Genomic DNA, 25,341 nt, shown 5'->3' with positions numbered 1-25,341 from the left:
GAAGAGCAAATAGTATTCTCCCCTGCTGCTAAGGAACATAACATCACAATAGTAACAACCATTGTCAGCGATCACCTTCCTTGGAGCCATACAGACCCTCACAGCAAAGCGAAGAGAGGCATCTTCGGATAGATGGAAGGCACTGGGGTTCAGATCCCAGCTCTACCACTTCTGAGTCAGGGAACATGTGACCACTCCACCCGGGTTATCTGAGAAGAGTTTAACAAAGGCACACTTGACAATGATGCGGTAGGCACCAGGGAAAGCAGCAAGGTGTGGATTTCCAAGTTATCCCAGAGCTGGCAATAGCAGAGAGGGAAGACATTACGACTTCTAGGCCTGAAGGGGCAAGGTGAGGAGAGGTGCATAGAACCTGGAGAGGTAGCTGTATGAGAGGGCTGCTTGACAAGAGCTGTGACCTTCAGTAGAGAGTTGTCACCAACTCATGGTGATTCCATGATGTGGGGCAAGGGAAGTCGATACTCTTGCTTCCTCCCTCCCATTCTCTGACCTCCTGTCATTGTTTTTCATTGATTGAATGCAACCAAAGCCAGGTGACAGGGGGCTCATTGAGGCAGTCCATGTGGGTCAGCCTCCCAGGGCATCGGGTAGAGGGGAGAAGATAGAGAATGGATTCAGAGGGGCAAAAGGAAGATGTTTGACATAGGTTGAGACCGTGGGCATATGACTCAACTTTTCTGAGTCCAGTATTCTAATTTTTAATTTGGGAAAAGAACGACCATCTCACAAGGGTGTTGTGAGGAAACTATGTAGCAATCTCTCATGCCTAGCACCCAGGCAGGTACTAGCGGCAGCAGGTGTGGCCCCTGGAGGGGGGTGATTGACCCCAGATGCCCCCGACCGAGCTGTGTCTCACTCACCAGGTGTGGCTCACACCCCCTTTGCTTCCTTCCCACCTTGCCTTGTCCCTGCAGTAGGTTGGGCCGCCCCCTTGGGGCACAGGAAGGCAGGCAGGGGCAGGAGGGGTTTAAGCCCCGTCCCCCCTCTAAGCAAGCTCCAGCCTACCTTGCCCTCACCCTGGAATCTAGTGCAGTGATGAAAATGCAGAGTCACCTTTATCCAGGTGAGGCCCAGGAGGCCTGGGCTCCTGGTGGCAGCCACTTAAGGCGGGCTAGAGCCACTCCCTGTCCCTGTCTGCTTCCACTCTGGGCCTCGGTTTCCCCTTCCTTCCCTCACTCGGGGCGCTAATAGCAAGGAGCTAGCCTTGCCCACTCCCATCCAGCTGCTCCTCCCCAACCCCCATGGTTCTGGTTCCATCTTTCCTCTGTTCACAAACTACCTCTGGACAGCTGTGTTGTTTTTTGTCCAATGTTTCATTCATTCCTTTTTTTTTTTTTTCCAGAAAAGGATATATATATATATATATATATATATATATATATATATATTTTTTTTTTTTTTTTGCGGTACGTGGGCCTCTCACTGTTGTGGCCTCTCCCGTTGCGGAGCACAGGCTCCGGACGCGCAGGCTCAGCGGCCATGGCTCACGGGCCCAGCCGCTCCGCGGCATGTGGGATCTTCCCGGACTGGGGCACGAACCCGTGTTCCCTGCATCGGCAGGCGGACTCTCAACCACTGCGTCACCAGGGAAGCCCAAGAAAAGGATATTTTTTTATTCAAGTAACTGCAAATAGGAAACCAGAGTGGGGGCGCCCAGGCTGGGACAAATAATGGCTACCTCCTCCCTGATAGAACAGGGGGAGAAGGTGGCCCCTACACCCAACAGTCACCACTGGCCCCCCTTCTTACTCTGCTGCAGCATCCTAGGGGCAGGGCCCCACCTTCCCTTGGACTGGGGTAGTCGGTAACCCAGCCTGCTTTGCCCCAGGCCCCTTCCCTTAAGAGCATCTTGGAGGAGGGGCATGTGGGCAGAACAGGAGGCAATGAGGATGAACATTTGGCGCTGGTAGCAGCAGCAATGGATGTCTAAGATGCCTAGCACCCGGACATTCAGTACTTTATAGTCTGTCTCCTAGAGGAACCTAATAATAATAATAACTATAAGTATAAATACATATATGGCAATATTTGCTGCATATGAAGGAACAGGTGTAATGTATGTGTCAATTATAAAGCATAATAATAAATCGAACACCTGAGAGCCCACCCCCAAACTCAGAAGCAGGACATCACCTCTGCTCTTGAAGCTACCTGTGGCTCTTCCCCGCCCTAGTCTCACCTACTTCTCCCAGAAAGAACTATTATCCTCAGTTTTGTGTTTATCCTTGTCTGGCTTCTTTTGGTATAGCTTACCACATGTTTGCATAAATGATATATTGTTTAGTTTTGCACGATTTTTTTTTTTTTTGCGGTACACGGGCCTCTCTCTGTTGTGACCTCTCCCGCTGCGGAGCACAGGCTCCGGATGCGCAGGCTCAGCGGCCATGGCTCACGGGCCCAGCCGCTCGGCGGCATGTGGGATCCTCCCGGACCGGGGCACGAACCCGCGTCCCCTGCATCGGCAGGCGGGCTCCCAACCACTGCGCCACCAGGGAAACCCGTGATTTTGAGCTTTATAAAAGTGGTATTATACCATGTATAGTTTTCTGTGACTACTGTGCTATGCAACAACATGGATAAATCTTCAAACATAATTTTGAGTTGAAAAAAAGCACTTAATGCTTCCAACCTCTGGAACTGATCTATTAAGTAATACATAAATGCTAGCCATTATTATTATCTTCAAACCTACATTATTGCACTGTTGTGAGTATTCTGTATACATTAACTTAGTTTTCACAGCATTTTGAAATGGGTCTTATTTATTCCCATTTTGCATATGAGGAAACTGAGTCTCAAAGAGGTTAGATAACTTGCTAATGGACACACAGCCAGTGTAATTTGGAGCACCAGAGCCTGCGCTTTTATCCTCTGAATAGATGAGGAGGCCACAGTGAAGGAGGCAGTGGTTGATGGAGTGCAGGGGACAGATTTGGAGAGAGAAGGAAGGTAGACCCTGAAGGATAGGATTGGATTGGAGCAGGACAGTAGAAGAGGGTAGTAAGGAGATGAGGGGCAGATGATGTAATTTCGGTGGGCAGTGGCATCCTGTCCATCAAACCTGCTTCCTCCAAGGTTCTCTTTGGATTTTAAGTGTGAAGCTTGCTGCAGGTGGGAAATGCAGGTGGCAATTGCCTGAAACCTGGGTTTCTGCTGGCCGAGACAGCAGTGGTGACTGTGGATGTGCAGGATAATGAAGGTGGTGACTCAGACTTCCTCCCCCAGGTCTTTGTGTTCAGTTTTAGACACACAGATGCTATTCATTTATGCTCATCTGTGTATGACAGTCAACTATTTTTCAGTAATTAATTACACTAAGGGATGTAGTAGGGGGAAAAAAGCACTTAAGACCATGGAAACTATTTAAAGAGATAAGTAAAAAGGCTGTCTGTAGTAGGGATGCGGAACATAAAGCCTGGAATGGTGGGGGTGGCCTCTTTTGTATTCTAGGGGGCTCATCCTGTTCTGTTTCCTCGGGTCTTAGATGTTTCTGTCACTCAGCCACCTGCCTAGTTCGATCTTGCATTGCTCTGGCGTCAGAAGCACAATCCTGGCATTACTCAGCAGTCAGCTCATAGGCATTTTGAAGTTAGTTCACTTCCGTGACCGTGCCACTGCTGGACTTGGCAGGTCTGTGTCTATGCTGGTGCAGTTCTGAGGCAGAGGGCCAGCCAGAGGGACTCTTGGAAGCCTTGTGAAAAGCCACTGTGTGTGTGTGCGTGTGCGTGTGTGTGTGCGTGTGTATGTATAGAGTGGGGAGAGCCAGCTGCGATGCTTCACATGCAGAGGCAAGCATTTGTGATTCCCTGGAGAACGATAACCTGGACAATCAGAGGCGGAAACCATGTGGTCATGAAGTAACTATGGGAAGCAGCACTCATTATTCCAGAAATGCTTCCAGTAAACGCCTTTAGGTGATAAATCAAGGACTCAGCACTGGACAGAAGGGTTCCTGATGGAGAGGGTGTGTTGTTTTTTCTTCACATGCGTCTTCAATGTGACCCTTAGAAGGGACTTTGGACATTGCCACTGACTTGGTGGGAGTGGAACTGTGGACTAATAGAGGAAGAAAGAGTGGCCTTGAGGACAAAAATTGATCCTGGAAATTTTGCAGGGGGTTCCAGTCCAGGAAGAATGAACCCCTGAACCCTCCCCTGTAGGAGGAGAAATGTGCATGCAGCTGACAAACTGCCTCGCCTGTAAAATAGGCATAGAAATATCACCAGACGCAACGGTAGTGAGGATTACTAGAGAACACAGGTAAGGTACCTAGCCTAGGACTCGGCACACGGCACGGGCTGGTGGCAAACAGTGGTTTCTTTCCCTTTCCTTGCTTGGCAGTGGGGACCTTGTTTTGTCACTTGTCCTTTATTGTCTCTAGCACAGCTTTGTCAGAGTCAAGGTTAGGGTGATGGTTAAGGTTAGGATAAGAGCTAGTAGAATGGTAGTAATAGTAATAAGATCAGTATCGCCTAGCAGGCTTGTAATAAATACTGAATGAATGAATATATATGCCTAATAGTGTGATAAAGTCTTGGCCTCTTTTTCAAAGTAGAAAAATATTTCTGTATTATAGAAAATAAATGCAGAAAATAGAAAGAATTTTAAAAAACCACTTGTAACTCTAACCTCTAGAAATAGGAATAATTAATATATTGACATTTTTTCCTTCCTATATTTTTCCTTTGGAGATTTTTAAAAGCAGAATTGAATCATATTGGTTATTTAATTTTGCTTCTTATTTTATTCCACTTACTATTATACCCTAAGACTATTTTCATAACATTAAAAACTTTTTATGCATAATAGTATAGCTTGGGAGACACCATATTCTAATGAACCCTATCATTAGACATCTAAGTCATTTCCAAAACTTCAGTGCTGTAGATAACTCTCAGTAAACGTCTTTGTTTGTGGACCTTTGTCTACATCTTAAATGGTTTCTTTGGGATAGATTTGTGGCAATCATGGATTTTTTTAAGGCTAGTGATACACGTCGCCACATTTCTTTCCAAATTTCCCAATTTATACTTCCAGTATGTCTTGCCGTAGAGTTCCACGTCTTCATATTTCTCCAAATTTAAGTTTATGTGCTCCTTACTGCCCAGAACCCACTGTGCAAACATGGTCATTACCATTAGCAAGAACCCTAATTTAGGGCCATATGTTATGCAAACCTGACCCGGGATTTGAAAGAGTAGAAGAATTGGCCACAGGACCTGCCCTTTGGGGTCTTCCAGGGTAGGATTCCTTTCACTTGCCTAAACTAATAGGGATGTTAAAGGGGACCATACATTAAAGTGCAGATCTGATAAGAAATCTATAAAGACTTAATTGCTTTTTGCCCTTGGTGAATCTTTAGTTCTGCTTCTGGGTGTATTTCAGCTCCTTGACTGGTTGTGTAATTAGTTCCTCGCTTGGCACAAAGTAGTTGTTAATCTTCTCTGCTCTTATCTGAGCTGAGGTCCTTATCTGCCTTCCACTGAGAAAGTTGGGTCTCCTTGGAGTTTGTCTCTGGGCAGCAATGTTGTACGAGCCTCTAAAGCTTAGGTGGGGTCATTTACTTTCTTGTTTAGGCTTCTGAAGTCTATGGCTCACCAACAACAGGCTGATTAGGAAGCTGATGTTTCTGGTTCCACTTAGATTAGGTAAACTTCAGCATTGCTGGTGATATAAGTCCCAGTATATTCAGGTCTTTCAGGAATTCTTGCTGGAGAATCAGGATGATTTAAATTTAGTTCAGATTCATTTGGCTGGAATATTGGAAATGAGAGAGCTCCCTGAATATGGATACTGGAGAGACAGCCTGGCACTGGGGAAGAGGATGTGTTTTTCACTTGGTGGGTTCCAGATTTGGGGTTGTTTCTCCCGCCCCCATTAGGTAATTATTTTCAGCATGTTTTGTATTTCTCTTCCCCTGTCATTGGTTAGGTTCTATCATGTGCCCCTCACTGGTGTTTGGGGTTGTGTATGTTTTTTTGGCATGTATTGGATGCTGACACTTCATGTTATGATACTTTAGTTTTGTTGAGACTGCCTTTACCATGTACGTATACTTCTGGCAATTTAGGTATGCTGCCACCACGTGGTGGAGTACATTAGCTCAGCTGCCTGGAAGATACAGATGGGTTTTTGTCAGAGGCTCTAAATGGTAATATTCTGCTCTCTCCTCACTAGACCTTAGATTTTCTAGGCTTTACTTTTCAAATTTTTATTGAAACATTTAAACTTAAGTAACCACTAAGTGACAATTATTTTTCCTCAACTACAAAATGGGTTTAATATAATCTTTCCTAGACAACTGTAGTAAATATTAAATAACGTTTAATACTTGAGTATGTAATAATTGTCTCACCGAGGAGAAGTATTCCTGTTTCTAAATTGAGCAAGTGTGACAGCCAGTCCTGTTTCTTCCGGAACCCAGACAGGAGCACTTGGTTAGAGCCACCGTGACTCAGCTAGGACACATGTTTTTCTGAGTCATTTACTGACATCATCCAAGCGTGCATCCTGATGGTCCTACTCCCTCTTTCCCTTTCTCTCAGAGCCTCCCTCCTCTCCCCCCTCCCCCTGCCTCATTCTAGGTCAAGCAAGGACCAGCCTTGGTTTTGAGAACTATTCAAAAACCTTAAAACCAGTACATTTTTCTGCCTCTTGTCTCAGACTGTTCCGTGCAGTCCTGAGCTGGAATTTCATCTGTTTCCATTGCTAGCAGTTTGTGTGCCAGGTTTTGCGCAGAAACTCCTCTTGGCCTGGTACCCGAGGCAAGGTCTGAACCTCGCGCTGTGACACTCTCCACCCTGATTCCCTGTGCTGGAAGAGACTGTCCTCTCATCTCCAGACTGGAGGCTATTTTCCTTTGCGGGAAACTCAGGCTTCGGAACTTATTTGCTGAAGAGAAATTCCCTGTTTTGGACCCGGAATAAGGCAAGAACCACTCCTCCCCCTGACCTAGCCCAGACCGGGATGGAGTGCTCCGTTAGGGAGCCTGCAAATCGGTCCAGATTTAATTCTGTGCATAGATGGGACAATTGTTTAGTTCTTACATACACATCAACTTAGAGATAATGGTCAGATAATCCTCTGGTTTTGTCAGGCTGAACTTGCAGACCAGGGAGGGGTCCCAGTCCTTGCCCTTGGGAAAGCTTGCAGTCTAGTGGAGGTTCTAGGACCCACTGGAGAAAACCAACTAAACGTTTTCCAGGCATTTGTTCCATAAGCATAGCAGTTCAGTGGATGTCATCAGAGATAGTTTATTGGATGTCTAATCTGAACTGAATTTTAAAAGAAGTAGATGGATTAGAACGCTGGAGCTTGAGGCAGGAAGGGATTGTAGAGGTCAGCCAGGCCAGCCCCTTCACTTTAAAAGGGTGGAATGCTGTCCAGAGAGTGCGTTGAGATGCCCAGGGCCACCCAGCTGGCCAGTGCTGTTGCTGGTTGCTGTAACCCCACTCTTCCCCCCTAACATGGACAGGACCCGTGGGCCAGCAGGTGGTCCCCAGAACAGCATGCAGTGGGGTCAGGACCTCCCTGGGGTCTTACGTGGAGGGATTGTCCACTGACCCACAAGCTCTCAGGGCCTCTGAGCTAGCTGTGGGTGTGGGCAAAGGCCCGTTGGAGCCCTTCATGTTTAGTTTAAATTCCAAACATGTCCCCCTCCCTTGGGTTTCTCCGTTGGCTCTCCTCAACCTCCCTTGCTGCTCTCAGGTTTGCATCCGTGCCTGAGCCTTCACAGGGTTTTCCACCGTGGAAATCACAGGGACCCTCACTGGTGTCAGAAGGCAGGAAGGCTGGCTCCTGGGTGAGATCTCCTGCTCTGCGTGAAGCGGAGCTCCTGCGTTGGCAAAGCCCAGCGGGCCTGGCCCCGAGGGTGCCTGTGAGGGCAGCTGACGGTGTCTGCGTTGGTGGTTTATTAGGGCATGTGTCTGTGCGTGCAGGCAAATAGCAGCGGGCTCTCAAGAACGTGACTGTTACTTAGGGAGGAGGAGAGGTGGTGTGCGCAGGCAGTTTTCACCAAAGATTGTTTCCTGGAGGAAGCGTGTGGTTTATTAATGAGGATTCCACCTGCCCTGCTAGGAAACCGGAGCCCCGCTGGAGAAGGGGGAATCCCCGTGAGAGGGTGCGGCGAGGTGGGGATGCAGCGAGAGGAGGAGAAGGAGTGGTGATGGCAACAGGGATTGCAGTGAGCAGGGTGTCCCTGGTACACGGCACACTGTGGCAGCCTCTCCTGAGTCAGCTCTCTTCTCTCTTCTCTGTCTCCCGGCTTTGGAAAAGCTCCCTGTGTTCTATAGCTGGGGTAACTGAGACACTGTGGTTAGACAGGTTACAGTCTTTGGAATGTGGATTCAGTCTTTGGTCTACTACTCACAGATGTATGAGCAGTGATTATAATGACATTTTTTTACAGTTAAAAAGATGACTGGTTTTTCACCTGGCCTGACTATGGGAAAGAAGGGGCAGATGGTGAAGGCCAGAGGAGCATGGCCCTGGAGTTGGTCTGGGGAGGGCAGGGGAAAGGCTGTGTGGAGAGGTTGTGGGTTTTGGTTTCTGTTCATTCTTTCTTTCCCTCGCTGCTTTGGTTTCCATTTCATTTCTGTTTCATGTTCTGAATGCCCTAGAAGAAAGGGACAGACAGCTCTGTGAAGGAGGGTGGGAAATAGGACAGGAGGCTGAGGTTGGGAAACGGATATGTCAGTTTCCACCCCAGCCGCCTGAACCCTCTGCCACCTGCCCTCTCTGGCCAGCCAACCCCAGACTTCTAGGAGCAATGGTTCTGGTCCTTCTCCCGAGTTTCCAAGCTCCTTTTCTCCTAGCCGAGAGTAGCTCCTTGCAAGTGCCCTGCCCCAGGCCAGTCTTGCTTAGAAAGCAGATCTCTTCCTTTGGTGAACGGGAGTTGTTATTTCAGAATCTGTGAGACTGTAAGATAATAACCTGGTGGGTTAACACACGCCAGGGTTTATATGCAGCTGACCAGGCTGGCCCTGATGGGAGCCTTCCTTTGGAAGGCTGCATCCTTTTACCTTGGTGCTGATCAGCCAGCCCATTTCTGGAACTCTCTTTGGGAGCTCCCTTCAGGCTGTGGCATGCTCCTTTGACTATCTGCAGGATGGCAAATCTTTGTTCCTTCAGAGGTTTTTTGGTTCTTGATGTTTAGAAAGTGTTTTGTTTAAAGATGACATTGAGCACAAGTCAGTATTGGGTGCAGAAGTCCTGCTGTGTTTTTTAGGCCACGGACCTGTCGCTTTACGGCCACACTTGGGAGTCAGGAATAATCTTGGGGCCTGAGTCTTTACCACACTCTGTCCAGTGATACAAAAGAGAATCAGCCACATCCTTGCCCCTGGCACAATTGCAATCAGAGTTTTTTAATTTGTTTGTTTAAACAGCTTCATTTGGGTGGAATTAGGCAGCAGACTTTAAAGTGGTGGGAAATGTAAACCTTCCTAACTTGGACTCCATTGTGCGGTCTCCCTGGCACGCTGACTGGGCAAGAGTTGGGTTTGCTTCTGGTAAAGTCGAGGGTGGGGAACAGGCAAGGGGGAGATCCTAGACCTGGAAATGGGCAAGGAAATCTCCAGAACCTTTACTGTAGTGGCACCTAACCATGGCTGTACGTTCACATCACCAGGGAAATTTTAAACAATGCTGAGCCCGAACCCCAGACCAATTAGTCAGAGTCTCCCCACTTTACAGAGAAGATATTGAGGCTTCAATCTAGGATAAAGGATCAGCTTTGACCTTTGCCCCCCCAGCCCCGGTATCACAGGTCAGAGGTACAGAGGCAAAAGATATGTTGTTAAATGAGTAGAAAAGACACAGATTGTTTGGAATAATCATGACCTGGAAAAGTAGACAGAGTGTCTTCCAGTAAAACAAAACAAAACAAAAAACAAGAAATGAAACATACAAAAACCTCTGGATGGATTAACATGGTTCCTGAAGAGGCTTTGATGGTAGCTGAACGGCCTCATGACCGAAAGCCAGCTGATGGTGGACAGTCACGTGTGAGCCTGCCAAGAGGTACAGGACAGGCACGGGAGCCCTCCCACCCCTCTGAAGTCCCCGCTTCTCCGTTCCGCATCCAGCCAAACAGGAGCCTCCACGTTGTGCAGGATGAGTTTGAGGACTGTCTGCGTGACTGAGCTCTCACTCGCTCACCACGCAACGTTCCCTCGAGTGGCTCATTTCTCTGTAAGGCACTGCCTCCTCCAGCTGGTTTGTACTGCTTCTGGTTATACCAGTAGAAAGCTTAAAACAGGTGCTGATGTGTCTTCACACGTCACCTCCTGCTGATTTCTGGTTGTTTAAGAAAGTGGGTGTGGTACAGTTTGGGGCAATCAGCAGAGAACTGCTAAGACCCAGACGTAGAGAGCGGACTTGAGCACACAGGGAGGGGGAAGGGTAAGCTGGGACAAAGTGAGAGAGTGGCACGAACATATATACACTACCAAATGTAAAACAGATAGCTAGTGGGAAGCAGCCGCATGGCACAGGGAGATCAGCTCGGTGCTTTGTGACCACCTAGAGGAGTGGGATAGGGAGCGTAGGAGGGAGACGCAAGAGGGAGGGGATATGGGGATATATGTATATGTATAGCTGATTCACTTTGTTATACAGCAGAAACGAACACACCATTATAAAGCAATTATACTCAGATAAAGATGTTAAAAAAAAAAAAGAATAATACGAAGGAGCAGAAAACAGGCTGACACAGATCAGTGTGATGGACAAAGTATCGAAACAAAATCTGGACCCTACAGCCATGGACTCTCCATGGCCTGACAGTGGCATGAGAACTCGGGCACAAATGGGTCAGGGCATCGTTTTCTCCTCAGAACTCCAAGGACATTGTTTGTTCCTCAAATTCTGAATGGAGAATTCAGCTCATAAAATGTTTTCAGGGAGGGCTTCCCTGGTGGCGCAGTGGTTGAGAGTCCACCTGCCGATGCAGGGGACACGGGTTCGTGCCCCGGTCCGGGAGGATCCCACATGCCGCGGAGCGCCTGGGCCTGTGAGCCATGGCCACTGAGCCTGCGTGTCCGGAGCCTGTGCTCCGCAACAGGAGAGGCCAAAACAGTGAGAGGCCCGCGTACCGCAAAAAAAAAAAAAAAAAAAAAAAAATGTTTTCAGGGAGACATGGGTACAGCGCAGTTCTAGGGAAAGTGTGAAGTGGGCGACTTCTTGGGGCTACTCTTCCTTCTGCCGTTTTCTGGTTTCTGTTTGCTTGTGGTAAACTGTCTGCACACAGTGGTAAGACTTCTTCATCATCCTTCCAGTTCATCCTGCATTGCTGGGCCTCTTTACTCCTGGGGGGCCAGAGCTGTGTGTGGCAGGGCCCTGCTGCCCTTGTGCAGCAGGAAGTCCTCCATCTGTCTTGTCTTTGCTGTCCCTCACCCACTCCTCAGCGACTAGTCCAGCCCTCTACCTCAGTGTTCAGTTTGTCTCCTTCCCTGGACTACTTAGTGAATAGGTCTGATTTGAAAGCTACTTCTGCTCCATCACTGCTCAAGTGCTGGGCCTTCCCGGGCCCCCAACACTAGGATTCTGACACCCTGTATACCGCAACTAGTACCAACTGAGCAGCCTCCAGCAACACACACTAAGCAGAAACCCTTGTGGCCCCTCCCCTGGTCTGCCGGCGTGGTGCTCATTGCCGATCGCTGCTCCCCCACCTGCCACCAGGATGGATCGATGTTACATTTATTTCAGCAGCTGTTTCAAGTGAGAATCTGCCACATATTCATAGGTATGGGGTAAATCTCAGGTGGCATCACAGGATTTGGGGTAAATGGGGTCAGGCCATCTCTGTGCTGCTGGAGTGAACAGGATGTTCCTCATTCCTGGGGAAGGAGCTTTAGCACTCAAAACAGTATATACCCTGAGCGTCCAAACCAGATTATTTGATGTCTCAGTTCCAGAGTTCTTGTGGCTTAATAGAAGACCTGAAATGGGCAGATTGACAACTGGATGTCTGACACAAATGGCTGAAACATCCACCCAACTGTGTGACTCTGAGCAAATTCCTTCCTCTGGAATTTGCTGCCCTCAGCTCTGAAATGAAGGATTAGCAGCAGTAAGCTTTAAAGTTTCTTCAGGCTCAAGCATTCTGTTTCTCTCTGAGGCAAGGTAGCATGACAGATACTGGAATCACACTAGATTCAAATATGATTTTACCTTCTTCTGGTGACTTTAGCAAGTTATTCAACCGCCCTTGGCCTCAGTTTCCTTAACTGTAGGGTGGGATAATAAGAGCAGCTACTTGTGAGTTTCATGTGAGGAATAAATAAGATAATGCGTATAAAACGCTTAGCAGGCATAGATTCTCATGTGCTCAATAAGATTAGCTTTATCATTAATATATGTTTATGTCCAATTTTAACTTAAAAAAATGGCCACTCCAAGTTTGGCTCTCGTTTTATATTTCTCTCCAGCTTAAGGTTTTGAGCTCCTTGAGATTTAGAGCCAGGTCTGGCTGCTGGTCTCCTGCACGCTTATGACTTCACTGTGCCACTTCCTTACTGTAATGGAGAATCAGCCCCCATACAGGCTCTTTTCCACCTTAGGACCTTTGCATAGGCTGTTCCCTCTGCCTGCGTTATTCTTTCTACAGCGTTCCCTTAACTAGGTCCTTCTCATAGTTTTGGTCTTTGTTTATATGTCATCTCCTCATAGTGGCCTGACCACCTGATAAGTTGTTAAGACTTATCACAGTTTGCATTTATTCTTTTTATCTAGCTAATGTCTTGTGTCCATCTCTCCCGCTAGTGCCTAGCACTGGGCCAGCCACAAAGTAAGTGCTCAATAAATATTTGTTAGATGAATAAATTAATGGATAATATGTTTATAGGACACCATATTATTTATGTCATATTATTATATGACACCATATTATTTATGAAGCCCCTTCATAACTAGGCTCTCATCATGAAGGCATATTAATCTCTGTAAGGGATACAGAAATTGATCAGCCAGAGCCTGGCTGTAGTTACCCGACACGTGACAGCTGCCATGCAGAGTAAGCACAAGGTTATGGCAGTGCATGGGAAGAGCCCTTATCCCAGTAGGGATGGAGTGGGATGGGGCAGGGGTCTGTCAGTGAGAGACTCCTTGGAGGAAGAGGCATGTGAGTTGAGCTTTGTGAGTAGAAGTTGCCGAGGCAAAGATGGGGTTGAGGTGGGCGAGCCCACAGGCATAGAGGGATGAGAGGCCATAACACAACATCAGGACTAATCACGATGTTAATAGAGGCATGGATAATATGCTGTTTGTTTTGGCAAGGGGAAGATCAGGGAAGACCCCAGGGAGAAGGTGACCTCTGAATCTGACCCCTTAGCCAGATGATAATGGGAAGTATCCAGTGTGGTTCACTGATGTGGCCTGGATGGAATCCAGAGAGATGATCTGAGCTTCACTGAGCCAGGAGCCTGGGGAGGAGCTGAGGGAGCAGGGAAGTGGTAGTTGGGTCCCTGAGGCCAGACCTGTAACCCAGGGTAAAGCCCTGGCCTGTGGTTGTCACCAACAGGTACTCTGCCCTGCTGTCCAGGTCCCAGAGCAACCTTTAGCTCGAGACACTGGTACCTTAATCCCTGCTCCCTGAGCTAAGGCCATTGAGTCTTCTAATGTGTGAAACAGGACTGGGAAATAACAGTGGCTAAGGTAGAGGAGGCAGATCCACAGGCCAGCAAGCAGACAGGTCATGTGGGTATGTGCATGAAGGCACTGAAGGCTTCCTCCACAGGCACTTGAAAGTGTTATAAACCACAGTAACAACTGTATCTAATAAAACCGCTTTGGGGGACTGGGTTTAACGGTGGGCTGCTAAACTGTGATCTCTGCCAGCATGTGGGGGGGGCGGCGCTAGGAGTGCAGAGGGTCAGGGATGCCATGCCTCTTCCTCATTGTCCACATGGAGGCCCTCCTGACCTGGGAACATCCTCACAGAGTTCTCAGCCCAGTGGGTCAGGAGATGGCTCTGGGGCATCAGATGTGGGCAGGATCCACAGGGACCCAGAGAGGCACCCAGAACTTGCCCGGAAGTTTAAGTGAGGCTGCCAGGTCAGGTGTATGATAAGAAGCAGACAGGGAAGCTCGGGAAGGCAGATCTCCAGCGGGCATCTGGTTGAGCATAGATAGCTATATTGGGGAGGGCAGCCACCAGGCCCTTCAGGGAAAGTCTCTCTAGGCTCACAGAGGAGGAGCTCGGTCTTTGCAAAAAGAACCAGAGAAATGCACTTCGAGGCCAGAACTCCCACAAGCCTGGGCTTGCAATAAATGACTCCCTTCAAGAGAGCATGAGGCGGGCTTCCCTGGTGGCGCAGTGGTTGAGAGTCCACCTACCGATGCAGGGGACACGGGTTCGTGCCCCGGTCCGGGAAGATCCCACGTGCCACGGAGCGGCTGGGCCCATGAGCCATGGCCACTGAGCCTGTGCGTCCGGAGCCTGTGCTCCGCAACGGGAGAGGCCACAGCAGTAAGAAGCCCACGTACCGCACAAAAAAAAAAAAAAAAAAAAAAAAGAGCATGAGGCTATGGAGAGAGAAACCCACTAATACTTTTGACAGACTTGTGTATAGCAAAGCTGTTGGCCCACCTGGCAAGCACTGTTCTGACTGCACAGTTGTGTGCTACCTCCTGTTTATTAATGCCGGTCCTCATCTGATGTAGACAAAGTGTGTATCATTAAACTCTCACAAACCACGCCTATGAGAGTCTAGGTGTTGTCCTTGGATCACCTAGGGAGACTCCTGGGCCTCATCCCAGACTGATTTTCATCAGAATATCTGAAAGGGGTTGCTGAAATCATCATTTTAAACAAGGGTCCTGGGTGATGATGAAGTCAGTAAAGTGCGAGAAGCGTCGGCATCAAGTGGCACAAACGCTGTTTCGAGGTAGCACGGGCTTGCTGAGTGCAAACAGCCCCAGTGACGTGATGAACAAAAGAGTAAATGGTATAGAGCTGAGTACAAGAACTATCTGGTCAGTCATCCAGTCACTCAGTATACATTATGTCCTGGGCCCGAGAGCCCCTGAGAGTCCATCAAACAGTTCACAGTTGGAAGGGACCGTAATTTATCACAGAGGGTGAGAAGCTGGCCAAGGGTGCCCAGGTCTCAAGCCCCCGTCGGGAAGCTAGTGGGGCAGGGGGGAAGGTGCAGTGGCTGCCTCTCTCTAAATCGGGGGGCATGGGAGATAGAGAGGGTCGCTCACCCTCCTTTCCCCTCCTTAGGTGGATTTGAAGGCCTGCTGCTCCAATCCTCACCATACACAATGCAAATTCTGCCCCTGAAAATTTAATTTGGGCTAAGAAATATCACTGAAAAGGTAAATAACCCAAAGGGAAAAGGAAGGCTGCCTGTTAGTTATGTTCCAGTGTAAATTGGTTTGCTGCGGCTGCTCCCCATGTGAGCACACTGAGTGAGATGAAGGGAGGTCTGGGGGCATGGAGGCTTGGGGAAGAGGGAGGCTGGGGGCAGCCAAAGAGCAGGGTGTGGACCCTGGTTGTTTCTGGAGTCAGGGAGACAGGGCCAGGGGAGGGTGTGTACCAAATGCCACCTCTGATGATCCTGACACTTCCTCCCATCATCTCAGAGACCAACCAGGAAGACTGCTTCCCTGCTCCACCCATGTCCTGCCCCAGCACCCACTGACACTGCCCTGACCAGCCGGACCAAGGCCTCTTAGCGGCCAAGCGCAATAGTTCTCATCTCAGCTCATGACCTACCTCTCTGCGTCCTTTGACGCTGTAGTTCCTCCTTGAAATCCTCTCCTCCCTGATTTCTTTTCCACTCCTCTCCCGGTTTTATCTAACTTCTCTGCATTTGTTCCTCAGGCTCATCTCCTTTCTCCTCCCATCTCTTAAAATTGATATGCTCATCAGTTCTATACTGGACTCAGAAGGTTCTTTTCATCTTACGTGTCTTCACTGGGTGATCTCACCCACTTCTGTGCATATCTACTGCCACAGTTCATGGATTTATTCATTCAGCAAGTGTTATTGAACACCTACTATGTGCCAGGCACAGTATGACTCCCAAGTCAAAATTTACAACCCAGATTCCTCTTTTAATCTCCAGACTATATTTCAAATTGCCTTCAGAATTTCATATATGTATGAAATGTATGTATGTATGACTGTGGCTCTGTTTCTTGAGACAGGGATTCAGGTACAGATGATTTACTAAGGGCATGATCTTTAGGAAAGACCCATAAGGGAGTCAGAGGAGCAGAGTAGGAAGGGGCAGGACTGAGCAAGGCTGTGGTCTCAGGTGAAATCTAGCTGGAGGCTGACTGGGGGAGTGAGAAGCCTCTGGAGCATAAGTCACACTTCAGAGTTACCCCGCCTTGAGGGAAGGGCACCCCTGTATAAGAGAAGCACTGGCCCCCTGGGGCGGGGGTATAACTGCCCAGGCATCCTTTGGAAAAGGTAAGTCAGCCAAAGGTAAGTCTCCTGACATGGTCTCAGGCATAAGCTGATTGCTGCAACACATATGGAACTGGGAGCTGGGCACAGTGGTCAATAAAGAGGCCCTGCGGGGGACACCAACTATGTCTCCTCCAGCAGCTAAGGCTCACGTAGTACAGATCCGTGCCCAGCACCATTGTAAGTGCTTTATGGGTATTAACAAATTTAACCTCTAAAGTAACCCTGTAATGTAGTTACTGTTATTCACATTTTACAGCACCGAGGTTAAAAGTAACTTGCCTAAGGTTTCTTGATAAGTGAATGATGGAGCCGGGATTCAGATCGAGGAGGGTTGGCTCTAAATTCCATACCCTTAACTACCACTCCTCCTTCCTCAGTGTATTGAGTCTTAGCCTGGCCCGGGCACTGTGGGCACTGGGTAGTGAAATCAGTACAAACAGCCCTGCCCTCATCGAGGTTACTTTCCAGTGAGGGAAAATGGACAATGAATAAGTAAAATACATGACCCGAATGGTACTAAGTGCTAAAGAGACCAATAAATCAGGGAAGGGAGGTAGGGAGTGCTAGGTGACAGTGCAGCTATAAATCGGGTGGCCCAAGGAAGACTTCACTTAAGAGGCATTTTAGTCCAAAGGAGGAAGTTTCTCTGCTTCTGTTCTCCTGCTCAGTCTGCTTGACCCTGGTTTACTCTCCCTCTGCACAGCTGCAGGGTAACCTTCCCAAATCACTTGCTCACGTTCCATCCCTGAATGACACCCTTCAGTGGTTCCTGATTGCCCTTAGGATAAATGCACCGCTTCTGCCATGGTACAAGGAGCGTCCTGACTTGAGGCCTGCTTCCACTCCTGCCTCTTCTCTGGAAGCCCTGCTTCTACCGTTGCAATGCCCAGGCAGGGCAGGAGTACAAATGGAAATCCACGTACCCTATATCTAAATATTGAAAATTAATACAGCAAGCTAACGAACTGTTAGATAAAATGTGTTCTACCCTGCCACCTTGACAAACATACCTTCACAGCGACCTAGGAGGCCAGCTTCAGATTCAGGTTTGTTGGACCCCTGGGTTCCATGCTAGAACTCGGCAGTGCAGGGAGCTCTGCCTACCTTCTCACAGCCCAGCTGTGTCTCCCACTGCGGGGGTCCTCATGCGTGCACGTGGACTCCCGGCTCGCACATGCATGTTTTAGCCACACCTCAGGCCGAGGTGCTCATACTGGTGGCGTTCCTTACCCTTGAGGAATTGGACTTGGGAGAGAGGCACACATGGGCCAAGGAAGCAGGTAAAGACCTTTGAGCTGAGAATTTTAGGGTTTCGGGTACAAGGAACTTGGTCTAGAAAAGGATGGGGGCAGCATGGTCTCTTTCTGTCAAGTGTCCTCGTTCCCTGGGGGGAGGGTGTGCAAGAGGAGGGTCGGAGCCCAGAGTAGGGCTCTCTGAAGCATTCAGACAGCAGTTCCTCATCACTCTGCCTCTCGCCCCTGTGCCTAAACCAAAGTGAATTACTTGAACTTTCTGAATATGCCATGCTCTTTTGCTTCTGTGATTGTGCAGACTGCAGAGTGGAGGTCATCCACTTGGATTCTTTGCCCTAATTTCCCCCATCTCCTATGAGCTCCCTAATCTCGTCCCCTCATCATGACCCTTCACCCCACACCCAGTCACAAAAAGACCACACCTAGTGGCAACATGGTGGGTCACATTATATAGTGACCTGAGCTTGGGCTTTTGGAGTCAGTGGTCGTGGTTTTGACTCTGTGCTAGGTACTTACCAGTCATGTGACCTTAGGCAAATTCTGTGCCTCAGTGTCATCATCTCTTACATGGTGATAACCATGCCAGGTTTATCCATCATGAGGATAAAATGAAATAACGTATGTCAAGTGCACAGCCACCATCCCTGGCACAATAAGTATGCTATGAAAAGTTCTTTTCCCTCCTCCAGCTATGTTCCTTGTTTCAAACCAAACACAGAAAGCACCTTGGTAGATGAGCTGTTTTCACAGAAAGATGCCAATTAGGTTATCTCTCAGCATTCAGCCCCTGGGCCTCTTTCCCCATCTCCTGAGCTAGTGAGAACTTCCTAGAGAGAATTAGTACCTTATTTCTCTTTTAGTTGTCAGAAGTCATTCGTTAATAGAGTGTAAGCTATTCCTGATGACCACATTTAGATGCTGGGATAGTCAAGCTCCAGCTCTTGGTAGCAACAGTGACTCTTTGTTGTTAGGGACAGGGTTTCGTCATGTCAGTACAATTATGGTAACAGCGATGGAGCCTGAGGAGCAGGTGAGCAAGGAAGTCGGTCATCTCTAAGGGAAGGGAAGACCCACAGTTACCGTGCAGTGCCTGGCATAAGTGCGTGTGCAACAAATGTGAGTCAGGCTAAATGAAACTAAGCTCAGTGAGAAAAGCCATTAAACTGCCATAGAAAAATAGGTAAAAGAAATGGTCAGGTTAAGTCACGGAAGAAATTCTGATAGGCCAATAAGCTATAGCCAGTAATCAAAGGAATGCAAATTTAAATGTAATGCCATATTTTTCTTGGAAAATTGGCAAAGATTTAAAAAATTCAGTGACCAGTGCTGATGAGGATACAGTAAAGGGGCGGCGGTGGGTACTCTCAGCATTGCTGGTAGATATGTGCCCTTCTGTAAAGCAATAATGAGGATGATTTAAAAAAGCTGTGGTGTAGGTGTTAGATGGACTATGTGTCATTAAATATAACTGTTTCAAAGAAATGTTAGACATGAGAAAAAATTCTGTGTTACAGTGAAAGGTAGAACACTATATGGTATACAAATTACATGTACAAAAAAGACTGGAAGGAAATAGGCCTGAGTATTATAAATCCCTACCATTAGTATCTCGTATATAGATTTTTGAATATTCTAACTTTTCTATAATTACTGGGTATTTTCTCATAATGGGAAAGAAATTCTGTAATTTAAGAAAAAGGCACATTGGTTTCAGACAATAAGGTAGAGAGAATTATTTATGGAAGACCCTGGCCACTTACTGACTCAATAAGTGTCAGAGAAGGAGAAGAGGTAACTCCTTTCCTTTGGGATATAGGATTTGTGGAGAAACAAAAGGCTCAGCTTTCCGCCTTGCTGAGTCTAATCCTTTGTGTCAACAAGAAGAAATGGAAAGAGTGTCTCTCCTCACCTGGCGAGTTTCCTGTGTAACTGGGAGGCCCAGTACGCTGCCTTATGCTTGAGACATTCGCACAATCACAGGAGCTGTGGTCTCTTCAAAAGTCTGTGACATTTTCATCACTGGCTGAGATTTGAGAATGAAGCCTGAAACAGGGTTTTGTTTCCTTTTGTAGCCTAAATCCTCCCATTGTGGCCTTACCTCCAGTAGCTATAAGCGATTGGTAGGTGGCGGTGCACGACTGTGGGGCATGCAACATGCACAGGGCTTTAAGCTAGTACAGTCTGGGTAATAGGAAATTAAGCCAAACAACCTAAGGAAATGCTACACCAGTATTTATATAAACATGTGAATTAACCAAAGTCCATTTTGAGTTAGAAAATAAATACACAGGTTAAATAAATGAAGGATAGAAGGAAAGCCCTCTAACTACCAAAACATAGACTTTCTTCCAAATTGAGGTGTTATAACTGTTTTGATCTTTGTTTTTTTTTTTTTCTTTCAATTCTTAGGAGTTATAAAGTCCCAAGTGTTTAAATAAACTTTGCTACTTAATAAGTTATGTCGCAACGCCTTGATTCACTTAGCCCGATTAGTTTCTGGTTTTCAAGGTGGTCACTGTCACTTCATCTGGCCTTGATTTCAAGAGTAGTCTCCCCTGTCTTAACTTCCTGAAATGTGCCTTCTTATACCCTGACTCTTATAATGGAAGTACATGAGACAATGGGACCACATCCACTGTCTAATCAGTCCCACCCTTGTGGCCATCTGAGAGTAATCAGCGTGGCTCGGCAACCTGAGTTTTTCAAAGTTGACATACAATTTGAACTACAAGTAATACATCTTAAATACAATGATGTTATCAATACCTTGTGTACCATCTCTAATTAATTGGTAGAATTGGCCTAGACCCCTTTATTGAAAAAGATTCTTTGGCCCAGGTTGGGTTCAGTGGTAAAGCATAGCAGTGGCTGCCGTTGATGTGGGCCCGGGGAAGGACAGCGTTCATGCCAAGGACTTTCCATCGCAGATCTAAGGGCAGCAGCATCCCTGACTCTAGAGAACTTGTATTCAAATGGAGAAAATATGATTCAACCCAGGAGCAAGAGGGAGAGACAAGAATTAAAAGAAAATCAAACATAATAGTGAATACCGAAACTGTAAACGTCCCAACAAGTGCAATTGACTACAGGGAAAGCTGAGTTACTTGCTAAGTGCTGGGAGAAGGCAGATGACCTTGGTCAGATGGGGTTAATCTCGAAAGGTTTTCTGAGGCAGTACATTTTGAGTTGGATTGCAAGGCAGCCAGGAGACCTGGTGTGAAGTTGGAAGGTTGGTCCAGATAAAGAGGAATGCAGGTTTCCAGATGCTTTTTGACTGTGTACTCCAAAGTCTCAGTGGCCCAGAGTGACCGTGCCTGACCTCTGACCTCCCCACAGTGAGGACGTGTGCAAACGTGGCTTCACCGTCATCATCGACATGCGAGGCTCCAAGTGGGACCTCATCAAGCCCCTCCTCAAGACGCTGCAGGAAGCCTTTCCAGCCGAGATCCATGTGGCCCTCATCATCAAACCCGACAACTTCTGGCAGAAACAGAAGACCAACTTTGGCAGCTCCAAATTCATCTTCGAGGTGAGGCCGACCTCTCTCTTAGCTCCCGTTTTCCTTCCCCTTCTGCCACCCACCCATTTCTCACCTGCACTTCTCCACCTTCCTACCGTCCCCAACATGTCAGGGGCTGATAATTCAGGATTCCTTGGCCACTGTGGCCTTGCCAGTGAGAGTCTCAGAAGGAATAAGAGGCTCCTGCGATTGTCCCAAGGGCACAGAGTCATTAGGCAGTCCTGTTACTACTGATGAGTATAAATCAGAGCAATTGTTTCTGGGGGACAACTTTGTAATTTGGGTCAAATGCCTTAAAAAGAGTTTATATCCACTGATCTCTCAATTCTCCTTCTAGGAAAATATTTTTAATATAAAAATTAAAACAGAAAGATGAAGAACTAATGATAACTATAAACAAAAAATGTCTACAAGGATATTCATCACAGTGTTTTTTGCAATAATATACACATATGTATACACAAATATTTACATGTATGCATGTCTATACATGCACATATGTATAGTTCGTATCCTAAATATCCATTAATTTGGGCAGCATTAATACACAAATACTATGAAGCCATTAAAAATCATATTTAGAACAATAGTGTCATTGAAAAATGCACATGATATATTGTTTTTAAAAAGACAAGTTATAGGGCTTCCCTGGTGGCGCAGTGGTTAAGAATCCACCTGCCAATGCTGGGGACACGGGTTCGAGCCCTGGTCTGGGAAGATCTCACATGCCACAGAGCAGCTAAGCCCGTGCGCCACAAATACTGAACCCACATGGCACAACTACTGAAGCCTGCGCGCCTAGAGCCCGTGCTGCACAACAAGAGAAGCCACTGCAGTGAGAAGGCTGCACACCTCAACGAAGAGCAGCCCCCGCTCGCTGCAACTAGAGAAAGCCCATGCGCAGCAACGAAGACCCAACACAGCCAAAAATAAATAAATAAAATAAACAACTTTTTTTTAATTTATGAAAGAAAAAGACTTTATAAAACAGTATGGGCAATATAATCTGAAGTTGGTTTTTAAGAGTATAGTATATGGAGAGGAAGACTGAGAGATACATGAAAATGGTTAACAGTGTTTTATTTGAGGTGGCTGGATTATGTTTTTCTACTTTCTTTTGACAATTTTGTATTACTTTTATACTCAGCAAAAACATGTTTTTTAACTTGATTTTTCTAGAGGCCATATGTGTCCCCTGAGAATTTTTAATGACAACACATTAAATCAATGATTTAGGAACCTTTGTTCCAGCCAAATCCGAGCTGTTCTCCTTTCTCGGAACTCTGGCCCCCATCTGCAAGAGGACGAACCCTGTGTACGTGTGTGTTGGAAAGGCAGACCTGCTCTTAATCTAGCAGCAACTTCTGATTCTGGATGTTTGTCTCCAGGGGCCGGGAGCGCCTTTGTGTGGGGTGGTGGCCCCAAAAGGTTGTGAGCACAGCAACCTGACCACCTGAGAAGCAGTTCTCTGTGTAAATAACACGAGAAATTTGACTTGGTATAAGAACAGTTAACTCTCATGCTCCCCCAGAACCCCTTCCCAATGCTAGGAGTCCTGTAGGGAAATAAATGCTTTGTGTATTTTTTGGTTTGTTTGTACAGAAGCGGTGACAACAGGCCTATAAATTTATTAGCTGAAGCGACTGGAAACAATCTTTCCAAGTCTTGAAACTTTTGCTTCAGCCTAGCTGCCCAGTATTTCCCATCTCCCTGCACCTCCTTCACCCCAAATTGAGCACGCTTGTCTTTGCCTCCTAAACAAGAAGAGCAGGAGACAGAGGTGGGGGCTTCCAACTCAGAAGAATATTTATGACGTAGTGTTTTATAAAGAGCAGATGCAGTACTTAGTGCAGACCGAGATGGTAGGTGCTACAGAGATGAGAGTCCAGGCTTGTTCAATGGCAGATACTTAATGAATAGTTAGTGAATAATCATGGGAGACTTCCTGGAAGTGGTCAACTTTGAGCCAAATTCAAAGGGGAAAGGGCTGTAACACAGGGCTTTTCAGGGTTTAATGCGCAGATTCTCCTGGGGATCTTGTTGAAAACAGATCCTGACCCAGAAGGTCTAGGTGGGGCCTGAGATCCTGCATTTCTAACAGGCTCCCAGGTGGTGCCCATGTTGCTGGTTTGAGGGCTGCATTTTGAGTTGCAGGGATCTGGATCAGCAGAGGCTTGTGCCACTGGTTGCACATTAGGAGCGTTTAAAATCACCCCTGCCCAAGCTCCAGTCCAGGCCAACTAAATCAGAGTTTCTAGGGGTGGGGCTTGAGCGTCAGTGTTTTTTTAAACTCCCCAAGGGACTCTGATGAGTTTGAGAACCCCTGTTTCAGACACAGGCAGCTCCTTCCTGTGCCTTTGGAAGGAGATAGAAGGAAAAGGGGAGAAGAGGAGGCGATGCCCGGAGAGCAGCAAGACAGAGGGAGACGAACTGCTTTTAAGGGTTCCAGTAAGGATGCAGCCCTCAGATCGTCCTGATGAGCACTCACAGGGGCTGAGCACATGCTCCATGCTGGTGCCCTCGGCGCTTTACACACCGTCAGGTTTAATTCCAGCACAACCCGAGGAGAAAAGCATTATTACCTCCATTAGACAGAGGACGAAACAACGGCTCTGCGAACTTAGTTTGCCCGGTTCACACAATTAGTAAGTGTAGGGCTGGACCCCGAATCCAGATATTTCTCTAGTAGCCTCTCCTTCTCCAGCAGAGAGAATCGAGAAATCCTGTAGGAAAGAAACAATCTTTCTTGGTACGTTGGGGTGGTTGCCTGTGCCGTCATTTGCTGCTCTGTGTCCTGGAGACAAACATTCTCCACTCTGCTCTCCAAGAGAGAGAGACTCCCTGTCCCCCGAGCCACCCGAGTTCACTGCATCAGAGAAGGGCATCTGCTTGTGGGAAGAGGCAGGAAGATCGCCTCTGAGACCCTTGCAGCCCAAGACTGACCCACACTGCTTAATCCAACCATGAGGATATCCTAGGTTTTAAAGCTATTGAGAACTAGACCCCCTAAAATTAGATTCAGTCTGTTCTTCCAGCTTCTGATTCTAGCATCCTGAGCCGTGTTGTGGCAGACTTGGGGATGGGAAGGAGGAAGATGAGAGCAGTAGGAACATAAAGGCAGTCTTCCCTTCAATGGCAAATGGTGAGCAGGCGGAGAGGCTCTTTGAACCAGTAAGCCGGTCTTTTGAAACTGCCAATCTTAGCTGACCAGGGGGCTGCCTGCTCTCCCATTTGCCCTTTCCCAGGCAGGCTGTGGTCATTATTATATGGACTTATCTTGGCCTTTCCCCTTGACTTTCTCTCTTCTGCCTACGGCTGCCCTGGGGTCTTCCCCTGACTTGCCGCAGCATCACTGAGTCTCCCTCTCTGTGTCTGCCCATCCAGACGAGCATGGTGTCCGTGGAGGGCCTCACGAAGCTGGTGGACCCCTCCCAGCTGACAGAGGAGTTTGACGGCTCCCTGGACTATAACCACGAGGAGTGGATCGAGCTGCGGCTCTCCCTGGAGGAGTTCTTCAACAGTGCCGTGCATCTGCTGTCGCGCCTCGAGGACCTGCAGGAGATGCTGGCCCGCAAGGAGTTCCCCGTGGACGTGGAGGGCTCGCGGCGGCTCATCGACGAGCACACACAGCTCAAGAAGAAGGTGCTCAAGGCCCCTGTGGAGGAGCTGGACCGGGAGGGGCAGCGGCTGCTGCAGTGCATCCGCTGCAGCGACGGCTTCTCAGGGCGCAACTGCATCCCGGGCAGCGCCGACTTCCAGAGCCTGGTGCCCAAGATCACCAGCCTCCTGGACAAGCTGCACTCCACCCGGCAGCACCTGCACCAGATGTGGCACGTGCGCAAGCTCAAACTGGACCAGTGCTTCCAGCTGCGGCTCTTCGAGCAGGATGCTGAAAAGGTAGGAGGGTGCTGGCCAAACCTGAGCAGGGCTGGGGTGGGGGGCATACGTAGCTTTCTAGGGAGAATGACGGAGACTGCTAGTCCAACCTTTTAAAGCTCCTCTTGTGGAGTGTTTATTATGTGCCAGGGATTGTTCTGTGCACCTTGTGTAAATTAACTTATTTTAATCTGGCAAGAGTCCTATGAAGTAGGTGTATTATCATCATCCCATTTTACAGATGAAGA

The 25,341-nt window shown here is 47.7% G+C and overlaps 1 protein-coding gene across 12 annotated transcripts in view; it reads left to right on the top strand.

Annotated features, from left to right (window-relative positions):
* The window catches only part of KALRN (kalirin RhoGEF kinase), a gene marked incomplete at both ends in the record, with an annotated part of 639,791 nt that overhangs the window by 195,186 nt on the left and 419,264 nt on the right, over positions 1–25,341 (top strand). For all 12 annotated transcript variants that reach the window (XM_082654652.1, XM_082654658.1, XM_082654657.1 and 9 more), the window contains 2 exons: positions 21,034–21,226; positions 24,602–25,114. In XM_082654652.1, coding sequence (XP_082510778.1) covers positions 21,034–21,226; positions 24,602–25,114 — 706 coding nt within the window. The remainder of the gene's footprint in view (positions 1–21,033; positions 21,227–24,601; positions 25,115–25,341) is intronic.

This window comes from Grampus griseus (assembly GCF_964374135.1).
Source record: "Grampus griseus genome assembly, chromosome: 5".
Taxonomy (NCBI): Eukaryota; Metazoa; Chordata; class Mammalia; order Artiodactyla; family Delphinidae; genus Grampus; species Grampus griseus.
This window is presented reverse-complemented; position numbering and strand designations above follow the sequence as displayed.